At 41.3% G+C, this 17,749-nt stretch overlaps 1 protein-coding gene across 2 annotated transcripts in view; it reads right to left on the reverse strand.

Moving 5' to 3' along the window:
• Window positions 1-1,829: 1,829 nt before the first annotated feature.
• The window catches only part of LOC139157773 (L-gulonolactone oxidase-like), a 40,360-nt gene continuing 24,440 nt past the window's right edge, over window positions 1,830-17,749 (reverse strand). The window contains exons 9-12 of one of the 2 annotated variants that reach the window (XM_070734898.1): window positions 17,253-17,402; window positions 11,289-11,453; window positions 5,757-5,847; window positions 1,830-2,283 (exon numbers count right to left, since the gene is read on the reverse strand). In XM_070734898.1, coding sequence (XP_070590999.1) covers window positions 2,155-2,283; window positions 5,757-5,847; window positions 11,289-11,453; window positions 17,253-17,402 — 535 coding nt within the window. In that variant the 3' untranslated portion in view covers window positions 1,830-2,154. The remainder of the gene's footprint in view (window positions 2,284-5,756; window positions 5,848-11,288; window positions 11,454-17,252; window positions 17,403-17,749) is intronic. The other variant, XM_070734899.1, reaches the window with a different exon arrangement.

The following is a 17,749-nucleotide window of genomic DNA, read 5'->3' on the forward strand; positions in this document are numbered from 1 at the left end:
ACATTTCTTATGAACCACTTTATAGGCAGTTCCTGAAAAGTTTTCAGGCATCTGAGTTAGCTCAAAAGAATTTCAAAAGTGACAATTCAGTTTAGTATAAGACAGAATCAAACATTGCAATTTGCATTGTATCGACCTTTCTATTTTGGAAACATGATATGGCTTGCTTTGTTCTGTAACCTCTGATTGAACTTTGAGAACTTTAGATTTAATAAAAGATTTCCCTTAGTAAACAATATGGAAACTTTGCAGGCAATGTGCATAATTAGATAATGTGCCATTAGATCCTTGCCCCCTGGCCAATGAATGTGTTGAGAGAAAGTTGAGTGAATGGAATGATTGTTTTTTTATGCTTTTGGGGTTTTAGATTTTTAATTAATTAATTGGATTCAAGATATTGTATTTGTGTATTATATGTTGTGAGCCGTGCCGAGTCCTCAGAGAGGGGCGGCATAGAAATAATAATAATAATAATAATAATAATAATAATAATAATAATAATAATAATAATAATAATAATAATAATATATCCCTATTTTCAGAAGGGCCAAGCACATAGCAAGAGAAATTTAGCTTGAAGGGTGCTTCCTCCTGAATATTACTGTGGCAAAATTCAGCCTTTGAGGTTCTATAGCCTTTACTACTACATATACATTTTGGAACTGTTGGGGAAGTACTGCAGTGCTGTACTGCAGGCCACTGAAGCTGACTGTAGATCTGAAGGTCAGCGGTTCAAATTGCATCACCGGCTCAAGGTTGACTCAGCCTTCCATCCTTCCGAGGTGGGTGAAATGAGGACCCGGATTGTGGGGGCAATAGGCTGGCTCTGTTAAAAAGTGCTATTGCTAACCTGTTGTAAGCCGCCCTGAGTCTAAGGAGAAGGGCGGCATAAAAATTGAATGAATGAATGAATGAATGAATGAATGAATAAATAGTAGTAGTAATAATAATAATAATAATAATAATAATAATAATAATGATCAATGTAGATGTTCAATGAATGTTGCCACCCCCTTAAATTTTTCTGCAAATTCCAATATTGCACACTTGCTTCAGATGTTCCAGCAAGTTCTAATTAGGTTTGAAAAGCAAGCATAGTAGGTCGCCTGATTTAACACATCATAAAAACCATGATATCCATAGCCTGAGAGCTATTTGCTGAGTTGGAGGGAGTACTGTTTACATGGATACAACAGAAGGTGGGAAAGCGAATCGTGGAAGGAAATTTACATCACTCCTGAAAATCCTTTCCCACATTTTAATCAAAATGCTTAAATTAGGGAGAGACTGGAGGGGAGAAGTCAGAACTCCAAAACTGATAAATGTAAGAACAAAAGAAAAAAAAGAGATAATCTTGAGGAGTAACCTTAAAAAGACAGAAATGGGGGTAATTAAACAATCAAATGCCATCTAAGAAATAGACGGGTCACCTTGATTTTGAGTGTGGATCCATCTAAATTTTATTTTAAAATAGCAGATCCATGTTCTAATAAATCATGCATGTGCATAAGGGAGATATACTTCCTTTACCTAGGAAATAATAACACTCCTTTGTAAGATCAAAGATCAGCTAAATTCAGAATACCAATATGGAATACCTTCTAAACCCAATATAATTGGTTTTGGTCTCAGTCGTTGTTTCATTTTCATTGCAGCCATACAATGGGTTAGTATAATAGGGATAATATGGTTGTCATCTGAAAGGAGGTGACTGATGATTACAATAGCAAACCAAAATTGTCTAGTTTGAAGACAACTGCAAATCATGTAATTCTTTCTTTCTAAGAATTGGGGAATGGAATGGAAGAAACAGCAGCAGTAGCAGTACAGAATTTCACAATATAATTTTTAATAAAGTATTGGGAGGAGGCTATCATTGTCCTACTATTTATTGTATCTCTCTTAAGAAAATAAGGAACAGTGGACTGTATTTTAATTGATCCCAAAATGGTCCCTCTTCTGTAATTTTTTTTCTCTATTTTCCCAACACATTTAACACACTTATGGGCAATATAAAAGCATTGTGCTCTTAGCAGCTTGGTTTGGCATCAGATCCCAGCATATAAGCGTTTATCCATCCAACAAGGATAACCAGTGGAGGACTCCATCGTAAAAGGCTTGTCCATGTCACGACCGCCTCTTCTACTTTATCCTTCAATAGAAGACTCTCTCCAGGTACGGATTCAGAAACATTCCTCTGGGGTCTAGTTTCTCCCGAATGCAACAGAACTTCTGAAAATCTGGGTACATCTTCTCAAAATCCTTACGGGTGCATGTATGGGCCTGGTGACAGAAAATAATTTTTATGACACTGGGCTTGAAAATGGGTGTCAATAAGCATAGGATCACAACATCTAAACAGAAATGATTCATCTGTTAATCTCTCATGTGATTATATAATAGCTATGGGTGCTCTAAGTTGCAACCCAAAATTGATAGTAATTACAGATGGAGGATACTGTAAACCTTCAGCCTGCTTAAAGCACTTACCCTGAGTGGGTTGTAATCTCTGAGTTTGTAAATTAGCTCTTGAGGACACTTAGTGCTGTGTCTGCAGTAATGCAGTGGTTAGAGTGCAGTATTGCAAGCTATTTCTGCTGACTATTAGCTAACTGCAATTTGGCAGTTCGAATCTCACCAGGCTCAAGGTTGACTCAGCCTTCCATCCTTCTGAGGTGGGTAAATTGAGAATTGTTGGGGGCAATATGCTGACTCTGTAAACTGCTTAGAGAGGGCTGTAAAAAGCATGGAATCAGCATATTGTTATTGCTAGAGGATCTACCAATACCTCACTGCCCTCTGCTATACTTCTGCCACACCTGATTTTGTTTTGTAAAATCTTTTAAAGCATAGCAAGCTCTCATGGTCTGAACCATAATTTATATTTCCAATGTACAGTTGGAAATAAATTCCAGAGGCATTCTTAGGAAATAAAAAGATTGGTATCTCAGTGCTTGCTTTCAAAGTTTATTTCTTTCTTTGAATATTTTAAAGCTAGATACTAGATAACAATTGTGAGCTTGTATAGTTTTCAGTTGGATACACTGAATACATGCATATGAGAAGTAATAATAAAAAAATGTGATTTAAGAATTGGAAGATAATCTACTCCACAGTGCAGGATCCTTCAAACAGATGGGGGAGTCCACTACCTCCTTAGGTTCTAATGCTGAGCAGCTGTTATCAGTAGAAATGTTTTCTTGATATGAAGCCTAAATATATATCCTTCTAAGATAAGCCAAGAGGCAGAAATTCTCAGTGATGTCAGATATGTTCATATGAGAGATAGTGAAAAAGTCAAGATAGCATGCAATACGACATGGAAAAGATGGTTAGACTTTGATTAGCATTTTTATTTATTTCAAGTCTCACTTTAAACTGTCTGTGTCTCTTACAATATTAGTACATGCAATGCAAGGGCTGGAAAACCCTAGAAATATTGTAGTCTTCCTGCCCACATTTTTATTTAAAGACCAATTATATTTTAGCTTAGCCTGTGCAAGAAAATAAGTCTGTGTTGTATGGCCTTGAAATTTCAAAGCAGTTTGCTCTTTTTTCAGATCAACTAATTTACATATTCATTTTACTTTTAATTATAGTCAAAATCTCCAAATCTATAAGAGCGGAAGCAGTTGCGGTTGGAACTAGCAATGCTATATAGGCAAGCAAAATTGTTACATAGCCCTGAGCAGGTGTCTTAGCCTTCCTATTTCAAGGCTGAGAAAAAATAGTCAGAGCTCTATTGACTTAAAAAGGTAGAAGAAAATGTTTGGGATTTAAAACTTGGAGTTGCTGAATTCTGTGTCTCTTTTTTTGTGTATGTGACTTCTTCTGCAATAAAGGAATTGCAAAGTTCAAAGTTGGGGCCTGTTTTAAAATCTGCAGAATGGTGAGTATGGTACTATGATCAAAGCCCCACTTGTTTTTCATGTTTATACTAAAAGAGGTGGTGCTTCAATCACAATATAGCTGCTATTTTGCAGATCTCCGTCCATGGAGACCCTTAGAGTTGAACATTTGAAGGTTCTGTTGTAAGGTCGCAACTGAATGTATTGATGAATTCTTACAGAGTAGAGATTTATTGCTCTATCTGGTGGGAATTCTGGCAAAGCCCTGTGTCATTGTTGGGTTCAAGGCCAACTCTTACATGAAAAAAAAAGTTTTATTTTTATTACCATACAGACATTTTTATATATTCGTGAAACGTGTGTTTCACACATTTGCAAATACAATCAAGATATGAAAAAGATAAAAAACAAAATGGGCGGAGTGATTAAAAAATGATTAAGAAACTATATAATTATTTGTTACAAGTTGAATTAGAAGAAGAGGTGGTAACAGAGACTGATAATTTGGATGAGGAATTTTGGATATACGATAGAATTGGATAAATGGCAACAAATATGGGAAAGAAATTACAAACTAACCATGGCAACAGCATTTAAAGAACATATGTACAATATGTTTTATAGATGCATATGTCACCAGAAAAATTATCAAAAATGTTTAAAGACAAATCAGTAAAATGTTGGAAATGTCAGCAAATACCAGTGGTGAATGTGTACATAAGCAAGAAAATTTTGGATTAAGATACAAACTTAGTTAGGAAAAATGGAAGAAATGTCAGACTTAAAACCAGAAATCTTTCTTTTAGGAATTTTACTGGAAAAATACAAAAAAGATGATATATATTTAATAATACACTTAATAACAGCAGTTAGGATTGTATTTGCGCAAATTGGAAAGCAGGTATCATGATAGGAAGGGTGAGCAACCTTGAGCTAAAAAAGCAATAAGATAAATATAAAATATATGGGTAAAGGTTTTGTAAAAGAATGAAATGAGAAATGAGTTGGTATTTTTATGCTATACAATGATGGAACAAGCAGTCAATCTTAGTATGGTACCCAGCTATGGGACAGCAACCAGTGGTGGGATTCAATTTTTTTTAAACTACTGGTACTATGTACATGGCTTGGTGGGCATGGCGGGGAAAGGATACTACAAAATCTCTATTCCCTCCACACTCCAGGGAAGATTACTGCAAAATATCCATTTCCTCCTGATCAGCTGGGACTTGGGAGGCAGAGAATAGAGTCAGGTGGGGCCAGCCAGAGCTGATATTTACCAGGGGAAGAGGGGACCCAGGGGAAGACCCTTCTCTGTGGTGGCTCCGACCCTCTGGAACCAGCTCCCCCCAGAGATTAGGATTGCCCCCATCCTCCTTGCCTTTCGCAAACTTCTTAAAACCCACCTCTGCCGTCAGGCATGGGGGAATTGAAACATCTCCCCCTTGCCCATGTTGTTTTGGTGTATGATTGATTGTGTACTTGTTTTTTATATATATTGGGGTTGCTTTTATGAATTTTTTTTAAAACCTAAAACTGTAATTTAGATTGCCAAATATTAGATTTGTTACTATGCACTGTTTTTGCCATTGTTGTGAGCCGCCCTGAGTCTGCGGAGAGGGGCGGCATATAAATCCAATAAATCTAATCTAATCTAATCTAATCTAATCTACCAGTTCTCTGAACTATTCAAAATTTCCACTACTGGTTCTCCAGAACTGGTCAGAACCTGTTGAAACCCACCTCTACACAGCACATAGGAAATAGTCGTATCTGGTCAGGTTCTGTTCCTGATTGATAAAAGACTGCATTATTTTCATTTTGGGTTTTTTATGTGCAAAAGTGATCTGACTCTGCAAGGAGTAAAGTGTCTGCGTTTACTAGAAGAAAAGGATTTAAATCTACTACCTTTGCCCAGTGTGGTCTCCCTCCAAACTTCTTCATGACTCCTTCATAGGCAAGCCAGTAGTTAAGGCGGGGAACATCTTTCCCATAGGGCCTTAAGAAAGAAGCAAAGGCAGAAAGTGAGAACAAGGACTGAATGACTCTCCATTCAAGAACATGCTATGTGGCTTGTTACAAAGGCAATCTTCTGCTTTGCCACATCGTGCAGTAGTGGGTTGCTACCGGTGCAGTAGGGGACTGCGCACCGATAGCAGCTGACTTCAGCTTCAACCACAACAATACACAAGTACACAATAGATACAAACTTAATGTAAACCACACTGCAAACTCGACTGCAGAAAATATGACTTCAGCAACAGAGTGATCAATGCCTGGAATTCACTACCTGACTCTGTGGTTTCTTCCCAAAACCCCAAAACTTTAACTTTAGACTGTCTACTGTTGACCTTACTCCATTCCTAACAGGTCTGTAAGGGGCATGCATAAGTGCATCACCGTGCCTACCGTCCCTGTCTTACTTGTATTTATTTTTCCAATACACAATAATACACAATGAAGGTTATAGAGGATATAGTAGAGAAAATATAGGAGATATAGGAGAGACTATAGGACAGGGGATGGAAAGCACTCTAGTGCACTTATGTATGCCCCTTACTGACCTCTTACTGTCCTATTGTCCTAATTTATCTGTACTTACTTTGTTTATGTTTATGTTTACAGCAGAAAGTGAGAACAAGGACTGAATGACTCTCCCTTCAAGAACGTGCTGTGCGGTAGGGGACTGAGCACCGGTAGCAGCCGCCAGATTGTGCAATTTTTGTGCAACCGCTCTGGTGTCAGTCCTATGGGCGCCACCATCTTTTTTTCTTCAATTTTTCGTATTTTATGCTTCGTGTGCATGCACAGAAGCAAAATCTTGCAAGGGGGCACACGCAAGAGAAAGATTTTGGCAATTCTTTGCTTCTGCGCATACGCCGAAGCAGAAAATTGCCAAAATCTCTCTCACACACGCATCCCCTTGCAAGATTTATTTATTTATTTATTTATTGGATTTATATGCCGCCCCTCTCCACAGACTCGGGGCGGCTAACAACAGTAATAAAACAGCATATAATAATAATCCAATACTAAAATCAGTTAAAAACCCATTATTATAAAAACCCAAACATACATACAGATATACCATGTATAAAATTGTAGAGGCCTAGGGGAAAGAGTTTCTCAATTCCCCCATGCCTGGCGGCAGAGGTGGGTTTTAAGCAGCTTACGAAAGGCAAGGAGGGTGCGGGCAATTCTAATCTCTGGGGGGAGTTGGTTCCAGAGGGCCGGGGCCGCCACAGAGAAGGCTCTTCCCCTGGGTCCTGCCAAGCGACATTGTTTAGTTGACGGGACCCGGAGAAGGTCAACTCTGTGGGACCTAACTGGACGCTGGGATTTGTGCAGCAGAAGGCGGTCCCTGAGATAATCTGGTCCCTGAGATAATTTCAGTGTGTTTTTGCTTCCTGTGCATACAGAGAAGCAAAAACAGGCTGGGGACGTGCATGGATAGTGCACATGCACACACAAGACAACTGAAGCTGTGTGCACAGTGCACTAGTAGTAGTGGTATTAGCAATCACCCCCCTGATTGTGACTATCCCCATCTTCCCCATTTGGAAATCATCCTGAAGGCATATAGAATGGAATGGAATGGAATAGAATAGAATAGAATAGAATTCTTTATTGGCCAAATGTGATATTGGACACACAAGGAATTTGTCTTGGTGCAGATGCTCTCAGCGTACATAAAATAAAAAGATACATTTGTCAAGAAACATGTGGTACAACACTTAACGATTGTCATAGGGGTTAAATAAGCAATGAAGAAACAATCAATATTAATAAAAATCTTAGGATACAAGCAACAAGTTACAGTCATACAGTCCTAAGTGGGAGGAAAAGGATGATAGGAATGATGAGAACAAACTAGTAGAAACAGGAGTGCAGACTTAGTAAAAACTTTGACAGTGTTGAGGGAATTATTTGTTGAGTAGAGTGATGGCGTTTGGGAAAAAACTGTTCTTGTGTCTAGTTGTCTTGGTGTACAATGCTTTGTAGCGACATTTTGAGGGTTGGAGTTGAAACAATTTGTGTCCAGGATGTGAGGGGCCGGTAAATATTTTCACCATCCTCTTTTTGACTCGTGCAGTATGCATGTCCTCAATGGAAGGCAGGTTGGCAGCAATTGTTTTTTTCTGCAATTCTGATTATTCTCTGAAGCCTGTGTCGGTCTTGTTGGCTTGCAGAACCAATATTAAATGTGGTTTCTACATACTGCCCTCATCATAGGGATTTCAGATATATTTAGACTGGTGTTTAGCTCACAAGGTGCAGCTTCAGCTCATTTGTTTGATTTACAGTACCCAATAGCTTAGTGCCATTTCAGCACTAAGGGAGGGAATGGCTTTTGTTTTAACCTGGCTCCTTTCCAAACAAGTCAAGATTCTGCAAGCCCGCATGGTTAAACAATATATATATATATTCTTTTAACACACAAAGCTGAGCATGAAGGGGAGGGTTATTAGCTCAGGCAAATAGGCGGTAAGTCACAGAAAGTGCACATGCCACCAACACTGGGTGATTTCTTTGCTTTCAGCTCTCTGTGAAATGGCAAAATACTGGTTCAAAAGTAGTGGTGTGCATAGAGGCCATGCACATTTCGTAACCCTGGTCCTGCGGCTGGATTGCTGTCAGCACAACGGCAAATGCAGAAGATATCTTTAGTGCTAGTAGAGGCATGATAAGATCATTGTGGGATAGGACTCCTTGAAGAGCTTCCCGTCTTCAAAGAGTCACAAGGTGTTTCGGATTATTCAGTCCAATTTTCTGAATTGATGTGTGCGCAATAAGCTGGTAGGATGATCTTTAGCCTGGGCCCCTCCAGATACATTTCAACTTCAGGTCTAGGAAATACCTGGTCAGCTGAAAATTCTTGCAGCTGCATTTTCAGGAAATCTGAAGGGCACCATTGGCTGCTCTAAAATGACTCCCTCCATCTCTCTCTCCCTCCCTCTCTGTCCCTGTCTCTCTCTCTCCCTCCCTCCCATCCTCTCTCTCCCTCCCTCTCTCTCCCTGTCTCTCTCTCTCCCTCCATCCCTTCCTCTCCCTCCCTTCCTCTCTCTCCCTCCCTCTCTCTGTCTCTCTCCCTCCCTCTCCTCCCCTCTCTCTGTCTCTCTCTCTCTGTCTCTCTCTCCCTCCCTCCCTCCCTCTCTCTCCCTCCCTCTCTCTCTCCCTCTCCTCTCCTCCCCTCTTTCTGTCTCTCTCTCTCCCTCCCCATCTCTCTCTCTCTCCCTCCCTTCCTCTCTCCCTCCCTCTTCCTCCCTCCCTCTCTTTCTCTGCCTCTCTCTTTCTCTCCTCATCTCCTTCCCTCCCTCCCTCTCTCCCTCCCTCCCTCCCTCCATCTCTCTCCCCTCCCTCCATCTCTCTCCCCCTCCCTCCCTCCCTCTCCCTCCCTCCCTCTCCCTGTCTCTCTCTCCCTCCCTTCCTCTCTCTTCCTCCCTCTTTCTCTGTCTCTCTCCCTCCCTCTCCTCCCCTCTCTCTGTCTCTCTCTCCCTGTCTCTCTCCCTCCCTCCCTTCCTCTCCCTCCCTCCCTTCCTCTCCCTCCCTCTCTCTCTCCCTCTCCTCCCCTCTTTCTGTCTCTCTCTCCCTCCCCATCTCTCTCTCTCTCCCTCCCTTCCTCTCTCCCTCCCTCTTCCTCCCTCCCTCTCTTTCTCTGCCTCTCTCTTTCTCTCCTCATCTCCTTCCCTCCCTCTCTCCCTCTCTCTCTCCCCATCTCTCTCTCCCTCCCTCCATCTCTCTCCCCCTCCCTCCCTCTCCCTGTCTCTCTCTCCCTCCCTTCCTCTCTCTTCCTCCCTCTTTCTCTGTCTCTCCCTCCCTCTCCTCCCCTCTCTCTGTCTCTCTCTCCCTGTCTCTCTCTCCCTCCCTCCCTTCCTCTCCCTCCCTCCCTTCCTCTCCCTCCCTCCCTTCCTCTCCCTCCCTCTCTCTCTCCCTCTCCTCTCCTCCCCTCTTTCTGTCTCTCTCTCCCTCCCCATCTCTCTCTCTCTCCCTCCCTTCCTCTCTCCCTCCCTCTTCCTCCCTCCCTCTCTTTCTCTGCCTCTCTCTTTCTCTCCTCATCTCCTTCCCTCCCTCTCTCCCTCTCTCTCTCCCCATCTCTCTCTCCCTCCCTCCATCTCTCTCCCCCTCCCTCCCTCTCCCTGTCTCTCTCTCCCTCCCTTCCTCTCTCTCACTCCCTCTTTCTCTGTCTCTCTCTCCCTGTCTCTCTCTCCCTCCCTCCCTTCCCTTCTCTCTCTCCCTCCCTCCCTCTCCCTCTCTCCCTCCCTCTCCCTCTCTCTCTCTCCCTCCCTCCCTCTCTCTCTTTGCCTCTCTCTCTGTCTCTCTCTCTCTCCCTCCCTTCCCCCCCTTTGCCTCTCTCTCTCCTTTCCCCCCTATCTCTCACTCTCCCTCGATTCAGCTTCAAACAAACAAACAAATAAATAATAGGGAGGATAACAGAATTTATATATTATATTGATTTGTGCTGGTGAAGGGTAAACTCACTGGTTCTTAAGGGTGCTTTTCTAGTAGTTGCCATCCCCCGGTTCCCAGGGACACCGTCAGGGGTGGGCTACTGCCCGGATGTGGGGGGGGGGGCGTGAGGTAGTGAAAATGGAGCTCCACCCCAGAGCACCCAATTTGCACTGAAAGATGTTGAAAGAAAATGCAGGGCACCCTACATAAGCCACACCCACAGTGTGGTAGTAAAAAGTTTGGTAGCCCTTCACTGGACACCCTATGGAGGACCATGAGCATCCAAGGGAGGAAACTTCTAGAAATAAAACAATGGCTATTGGTAGGAAAGGAGCTTCCCTTGTTTCCTCAGAAGCTCTCTCTGTGCCAGACTAACATCATAGATGGGAGGATTCTGGGAAAGAAAACAGAAGCATTCTGCTAGAGACGGCCATTAATTACGGGACTGTCTTCTGTGTCAGTCTGTGTCATACTTACCAGCAACCAATTAGGGCCCAAAGGGTTTGCCTTCTCCGGGTCCTGTTGGCGAAACGATGTCAACTGGCAGGACTGTGGGGGAGGGCCTTCTCTGTGGCGGCTCCGGCTCTCTGGAACCATCTACCGCTGGAGATTCATACCACCCCCACCCTCCTGGCCTTCTGGAAAGCTGTGAAAACCTGACTCTGCCGGCAAGCCTGGGGCCCATATAACTCCAGCCTAAAAGTAATGAATGTTTTTATCTTAGGGTTTTATACACTTTTTACAGAGTTCGCAAGGAGTTGGGCGGCCTATAAATTTAATAAATTAAATGAAATTAAATTAAAGTTGAACGGAAGATGTAAACATCCTGAGGAGACAAAACAGGATCCATTCATCCCTTTTGAACCACGTATCTTTCATGTTTTAATCTCTGCCTTTTGGCCTAGGATTAATTACGCTTCACTTTAGTTTTCATTGGCGCTGAAAGAAACACATGCCTCCAATTACCCAGCTTGCCTCCCCCCTTCTCACCTGTACATAATAATGTTGATGTAACAGCTATTCCTCTGGAAACAGGGGCTCAGGAAGAAGTCATCCCCTTGGGTGAAGCGCACTTCTACTGGGTAATGGGCGACCATTTTGGGATTAGCCTCCAATATCCCTTTTAACTCCAGAAGAGCATCTTTTGTTTTCTCACTAAAGAAAAAAAAAGACGCACTAATCAAATCAGACAGTATTTTATAATGGACAATATTATCTTCCCATCACTATCCATGCTTTCTCATAGGGTAGGGGTAGGCAAAGTTGGCTCTTCTATGACTTGCGGACTTCAACTCCCAGAATTCCTGAGCCAATGATGCTAGCTTAGGAATTCTGGGAGTTGAAGTCCACATGTCATAGAAGAGCCAACTTTGCCTACCCCTGTCATAGGGAACCATGGAGGTGACCTTGAAGAAGGAATCCAGAAGTTGTTAGGCCAACAAGTACTGTTGAGGGATGCATTAAACACTGGAGGGGAAAGGGAGAGTATGAGGAAGGGACTCAAACTCCTCATATATAAGTATGAGTATACAGGTATAAGCTTCTTCTCTGGCAATGTTACACTGCTAAACTAGAGCATACAAAACATTTGCTAGACCAGTTCTGGAATACAGCTCACCTGTCTGGAAGACGCATTGTTATCGGACATTAATACAATCAAGAGAGTCCAAAAATATTTCACGAGAAGAGTCTTCTACTGCTCCACTCACAACAGAATACCTTATTCCACAAGACTTGAAATACTGGGATTAAACAATTTACAAATACATCACCTTCAAACCGATCTAAATGTAATTTCATAAAATCATCTGCCACAATGTCCTACCTGTCAATGACTTCAGCTTCAACCGCAACAATACACAAGTACACAATAGATACAAACTTAATGTAAACCATTGCAAACTCCAGTCTATGTAGTCTACGGAGAGGGGCGACATTCAAATCAAATCAAATCAAATCAAATCAAATCAAATCAAATCAAATCAAATCAATAAACAAACAAACTTGACTGCAGAAAATATGACTTCAGCAACAGATTGACCCATGCCTGGAATTCACTACCCCTGTGGTTTCTTCCCCAAACCCCCAAAACTTTAACATTAGACTGTCTACTGTCGACCTTACTCCATTCCTAAGAGGCCTGTAAGGGGCGTGCATAAGTGCACCATTGTGCCCACTGTCCCTGTCTTACTGTCCTATTGTCCTAATTTATCTGTACTTACTTTGCTTATGTTTATGTTTACACCTATACCTGCTTTCTTGTACATGTTTAACAAACAAATAAAAAAAAAGTAGGAGGGAAAGGAAACCAGGAACACACTTGCAAAATTCTTTGCTACATTCAATCTTAATAAAACAGAGTTTGAGTTGTAAAGTTGTAGAGTCAGTTACTTGATCTGGTCTACTTTATAGGGCTTATATAAGTCCATTGGGAACAACCATTTGCTGTTGTTGTTCAATAAGAGAAGGGAATCCTGTCACTCACAATAGCATTCAGTAACTATTGTCAAGGACTTTTAAAAACCACTGTGGACCAACCTCATAGCTGGAAATGTACAGTAAATAAATAAAAGCCAAATAAAGGCATTCTCAAAATACCTCATTTTGATTTTTTTTAAAAAAAAGTTGGGAAATTAAAAATAACAGAATTAACTTTTTAAAAGACATGTGCTATTCTCTTTGGGAAGAAGAAAGAATCAAATACAGACACATGACTATTTATTTATTTATTTATTTAATTAATTAATTAATTAATTAATTAATTAGATTTGTATGCCGCACCTCTCCGAAGACTTGGGGTGGCTAACAACAATATAAAAAGACAATGTAAACAAATCTAATATTAAAAATAATATTAAAAAACCCCAATTTAAAGAACCACTCATACATACAAGCATACCATGTATAAATTCTATAAGCCTAGGGGGAAGGGAAATTTCAATTCCCCCATGCCTGATGACAGAGGTGGGTTTTAAGGAGCTTGCGAAAGGCAAGGAGGGTGGGGGCAACTCTGATATCTGGGGGGAGCTGGTTCTAGAGGGTTGGGGCCGCCACAGAGAAGGCTCTTCTCCTGGGTCCCACCAAACGACATTGCTTAGTCGAGAAGGCCAACTCTGTGGGACCTTTGGCCTGCTAATAACATCTGTGAAAAGAATAGTGCTTGATAGTAGTTGATTGTAGACTGAAAATATTAGTCAGCTATGGCCCGTAAGAGAAATATAGTTTTAGGTCATAGAAACGTATGTCATAAAACTAAAGTTTCCAGATCAAGGGAAAGAAAGAGTTCCAGTTTATTCTGTCCGCATCTTGGGAATAGTAATGGACTGCTGCCCCACTGGGTGGGGGGAGTGGGGGGAGTAAGTTTGTGCACTATTTATTGAATACATATTACTTTATTTATTGTCATAGAAACATAGAAACATAGAAGTCTGACGGCAGAAAAAGACCTCATGGTCCATCTAGTCTGCCCTTATACTATTTTCTGTATTTTATCTTAGGATGGATATATGTTTATCCCAGGCATGTTTAAATTCAGTTACTGTGGATTTATCTACCACGTCTGCTGGAAGTTTGTTCCAAGGATCTACTACTCTTTCAGTAAAATAATATTTTCTCATGTTGCTTTTGATCTTTCCCCCAACTAACTTCAGATTGTGTCCCCTTGTTCTTGTGTTCACTTTCCTATTAAAAACACTTCCCTCCTGGACCTTAATATGATCCTTAATTACTTTTAAAATAGGAAATAATTAAATAGTATGTTTTTACCCATAAACACTTTAATCATTTAATCATCATTATCTAGAACTGAACATTTATAGCAATTAAAGAAAATTGAGTTACTGTTATCATACTGAACCTTACTGTGCCCCTCAACAAATAATGCCGTCTATCATTTGTCCTTTTTGTGGTTATTCAAATAATGTGACTTAATCAACTGAAAAAGACTCCAAGCACCTATTCGAAAACTTATCTTGGTCAGTAAGCCACTCCCACCAGTCACATGACCTTTAAGCCATCCCTTTACATGATTGTCAAGCCACTCCTACCTGGTCACATGACTATCAAGCCACACCCACAAAATAAGACACGCCCACAGTGTGGCACTAAAAAGTTTGGCAGCCCATCACTGCTTGGGAACTATATCCTGTTTTGGGCAATAAAATGCTATGATCAAAACCAATTAGATTCAAGGAAGAACAAATGTGATCAAAGGATGGATCGTTTGGCGGGACCCAGGGGAAGAGCCTTCTCTGTGGCGGCCCCGACCCTATGGAACCAACTCCCTCCAGATATCAGAGTTGCCCCCACCCTCCTAGCCTTTCGTAAGCTCTTAAAAACCCACCTCTGTCGTCAGGCATGGGGGAATTGAAATATTCCCTTCCCCTAGGCTTATAAAATTTATGTATGGTATGACTGTATGTAGATTTTTTAATATTAGATTTATTTATGTTGACTTTTTACTGTTGTTAGCCGCTCCGAGTCTGCAGAGAGGGGCGGCATACAAATCTAATAAATAAAATAAATAAATAAAATAAATCTGAAACAAAATAATAGCAATAGCACTTAGACTTATATTTATTTATTTATTTATTAGATTTGTATGCCGCCCCTCTCCACAGACCACTTCGTAGTGCTTTTACAGCCCTCTCTAAGCAGTTTACAGAGTCAGCATATCACCCCTAACAATCTGGATCCTCATTTTACCCACCTCGGAAGGATGGAAGGCTGAGTCAAACTTGAGCCTGGTGAGACTTGAACTGCCGAACTGCAGCTAGCAGTCAGCTGAAGCAGCCTGCAATACTGCACTCTAACCAGTGCACTCTAACCGCTTCGGCTGAGTCATAGGAAGAGAGATTGAAAGAAATGGGAATTTCTAATTTTCAGAAAATAAAGCCATGGAGGAGATGATAGCTCTCTTCAAGCATTTTTTTTTTCAGACAAAAACAATTATTTTTTAATTACATCAAAGGCAAAATAGACCACAGAAGAGCAAGAGACATTCATCTGTAACTCTGTGAATTTAAATTAGTAATTCAGTTTAGCAAAGCTATCAGTGTTAGTAAAAGTAAAGGGAGCAAGGAATCACTATGTATTTCAGTCTATATCCTTGAACGAAAGGCAAAATACAATTATAAAAACTGCCTAGGGATGGGCTTTGAATTCAGTGCCTGCCTTGAAGTGACGATGTGGTCTATTTGAAAATGATACCAGAATGGAATCAATTAGCAATTACAAGGCTATACATCCAACGGGCAAAGGTGTAGTGATAAATACACTCTGAATTCAAAGGGAATCCAGAGAGTGATCATTATGCCAGACAAGCTTCATAGCAAGGTCTTCTTTAAGCAAACAGTCTGAATTTTGATGTTACACATGGAACGGATTGAGCATCTGGGTCCAGATCTGATTGACAAGGGCCAGAAACAGTGGATCCTGATGTCATCCCATCACAGGTACTAAGGATGGGTCCTCTAACACAGAGGTCTCCAACCTTGGCAACTTCAAGACTTGTGGACTTCAACTCCCAGAGTTCCTCAGCCAGTTTTGCTGTGGGAGTTGAAGTCCACAAGTCTTTTTTTTAAAAAAAATGATTTAAAAAGAGAGAGAGAAAATTTTTGACATATATTTTTAGACAGATTATAATCCGTATCCGTTACATTTTGAAGTTACAATTCATCACACCATGTATTAAATTAGACTATACAGTGTACATTCTAATACATTAGTAAAGAGTAAAGCATAATGTAATAGTGAACATGAGTAATTTTCTTCTATAAGGAGTAGTTTTTAGTCTTAAATCGTTATTTCATTTGTACCTATTACTATTACCTAATACGTATTTAATTTTATTTCTATGTACACCGATGCTCTGTATTGCTACGTTTTATTTATTTATTATTTATTTATTTATTAGATTTGCATGCCGCCCCGCAGACTCGGGGCGGCTAACAACAATAGTGAAACAACATATAACAAATCTAATATTTAAAATAATTTTTAAAAACCCTAATTTTTAAAAAACCAAACATACACACAAACATACCATGCATAAATTGTATAGGCCTAGGGGGAAAAAGGGTAGTTCAGTTCCCCCAAGCCTGACGACAGAGGTGGGTTTTAAGGAGCTTGCGAAAGGCGAGGAGGGTGGGGGCAATTCTTATCTCTGGGGGGAGTTGGTTCCAGAGAGTCGGGGCTGCCACAGAGAAGGCTCTTCCCGTGGGTCCCGCCAAATTACATTGTTTAGTCGATGGGACCCGGAGGAGGCCAATTCTGTGGGACCTAACTGGTCGCTGGGATTTGTTTTTATTGAGGATCCATTCGTGCCATTTCTGCCATGTGTCTCTGTCTCTGTCTGTCTTATGTCTGTCTCTCTGTCTCTCTGTCTCTGTCTGTCTTATGTCTGTCTGTCTGTCTGTCTGTCTGTCTCTCTGTATCTGTCTGTCTTATGTCTGTCTGTCTGTCTGTCTCTCTGTCTCTGTCTGTCTTATGTCTGTCTTTCTCTGTCTGTCTCTGTTTCTCTCTCTGCCTGTCTTTCTGTCTGTCTCTCTCTCTCTCGGTGTCTCTCTCTCTGTGGTATTCCTATATTATCCTATATGTATATTCAACAAGATATATATTGAATCCTGCATTATCAATTCAAAGCAGCGAATTTACACAATACTCTTATTTTCCCCATAACAACCACCCTGTGGCCTGGGTTAGCCTGTGAGATACTGACTGGCTCAAAGTCACTAAACTGGCTTTCCTGCCTAACTAAAAGCTCACAATCTCCTTATCCTAGTCAGTACATCAATCTGACGTGATCTCAAACAATTCAATGAGAACTGGATCACGAACACACAGTGAAATGGATTTAACTTTTCATGGCAGAGGTCTGCATGTTAAATGTCAAATACCCTCCAGAAATTATGGAATCTATCGGAGAACGAGGGAGGGGAGTCCAATTCGACTTACATGGGAATGGCCCAATCTTGCACGTGCTGCTTGAATCGGCATTCGTAGTTGAAGATTTTGTAGCTCACGTTGACATTTTCCACTTTGCCAGTGAAGAGGAGCCAAAAGAAGAAGTGGTTGATCCAAGATACCAAGAAGGGCAGGAATGTGCTGAAAGGGAGGGAGAAACAACAAACTGAGAAGGACTCCGGAACTGTCTGCTACCGCACGAATCCCAGCTACCGATAAGGTCCCACAGAGTTGGTCTTCTCCGGGTCCCGTCGACCAAACAATGTCGTTTGGCGGGCCCCAGGGGAAGAGCCTTCTCTGTGATGGCCCCGGCCCTCTGGAACCAACTCCACCCGGAGATTAGAACTGCCCCCACCCTCCCTGTCTTTCATAAACTACTCAAGACTCACTCATACCACCAGGCATGGGGGAGTTGAGACACCTTTCCCCCAGACTTTTAATACTTTGTTTTATGTTTGGTATGAATGTGCTGTTTGGTTTTTTAAAAT

Source organism: Erythrolamprus reginae, chromosome 1, assembly GCF_031021105.1.
Source record: "Erythrolamprus reginae isolate rEryReg1 chromosome 1, rEryReg1.hap1, whole genome shotgun sequence".
NCBI lineage: Eukaryota > Metazoa > Chordata > Lepidosauria > Squamata > Dipsadidae > Erythrolamprus > Erythrolamprus reginae.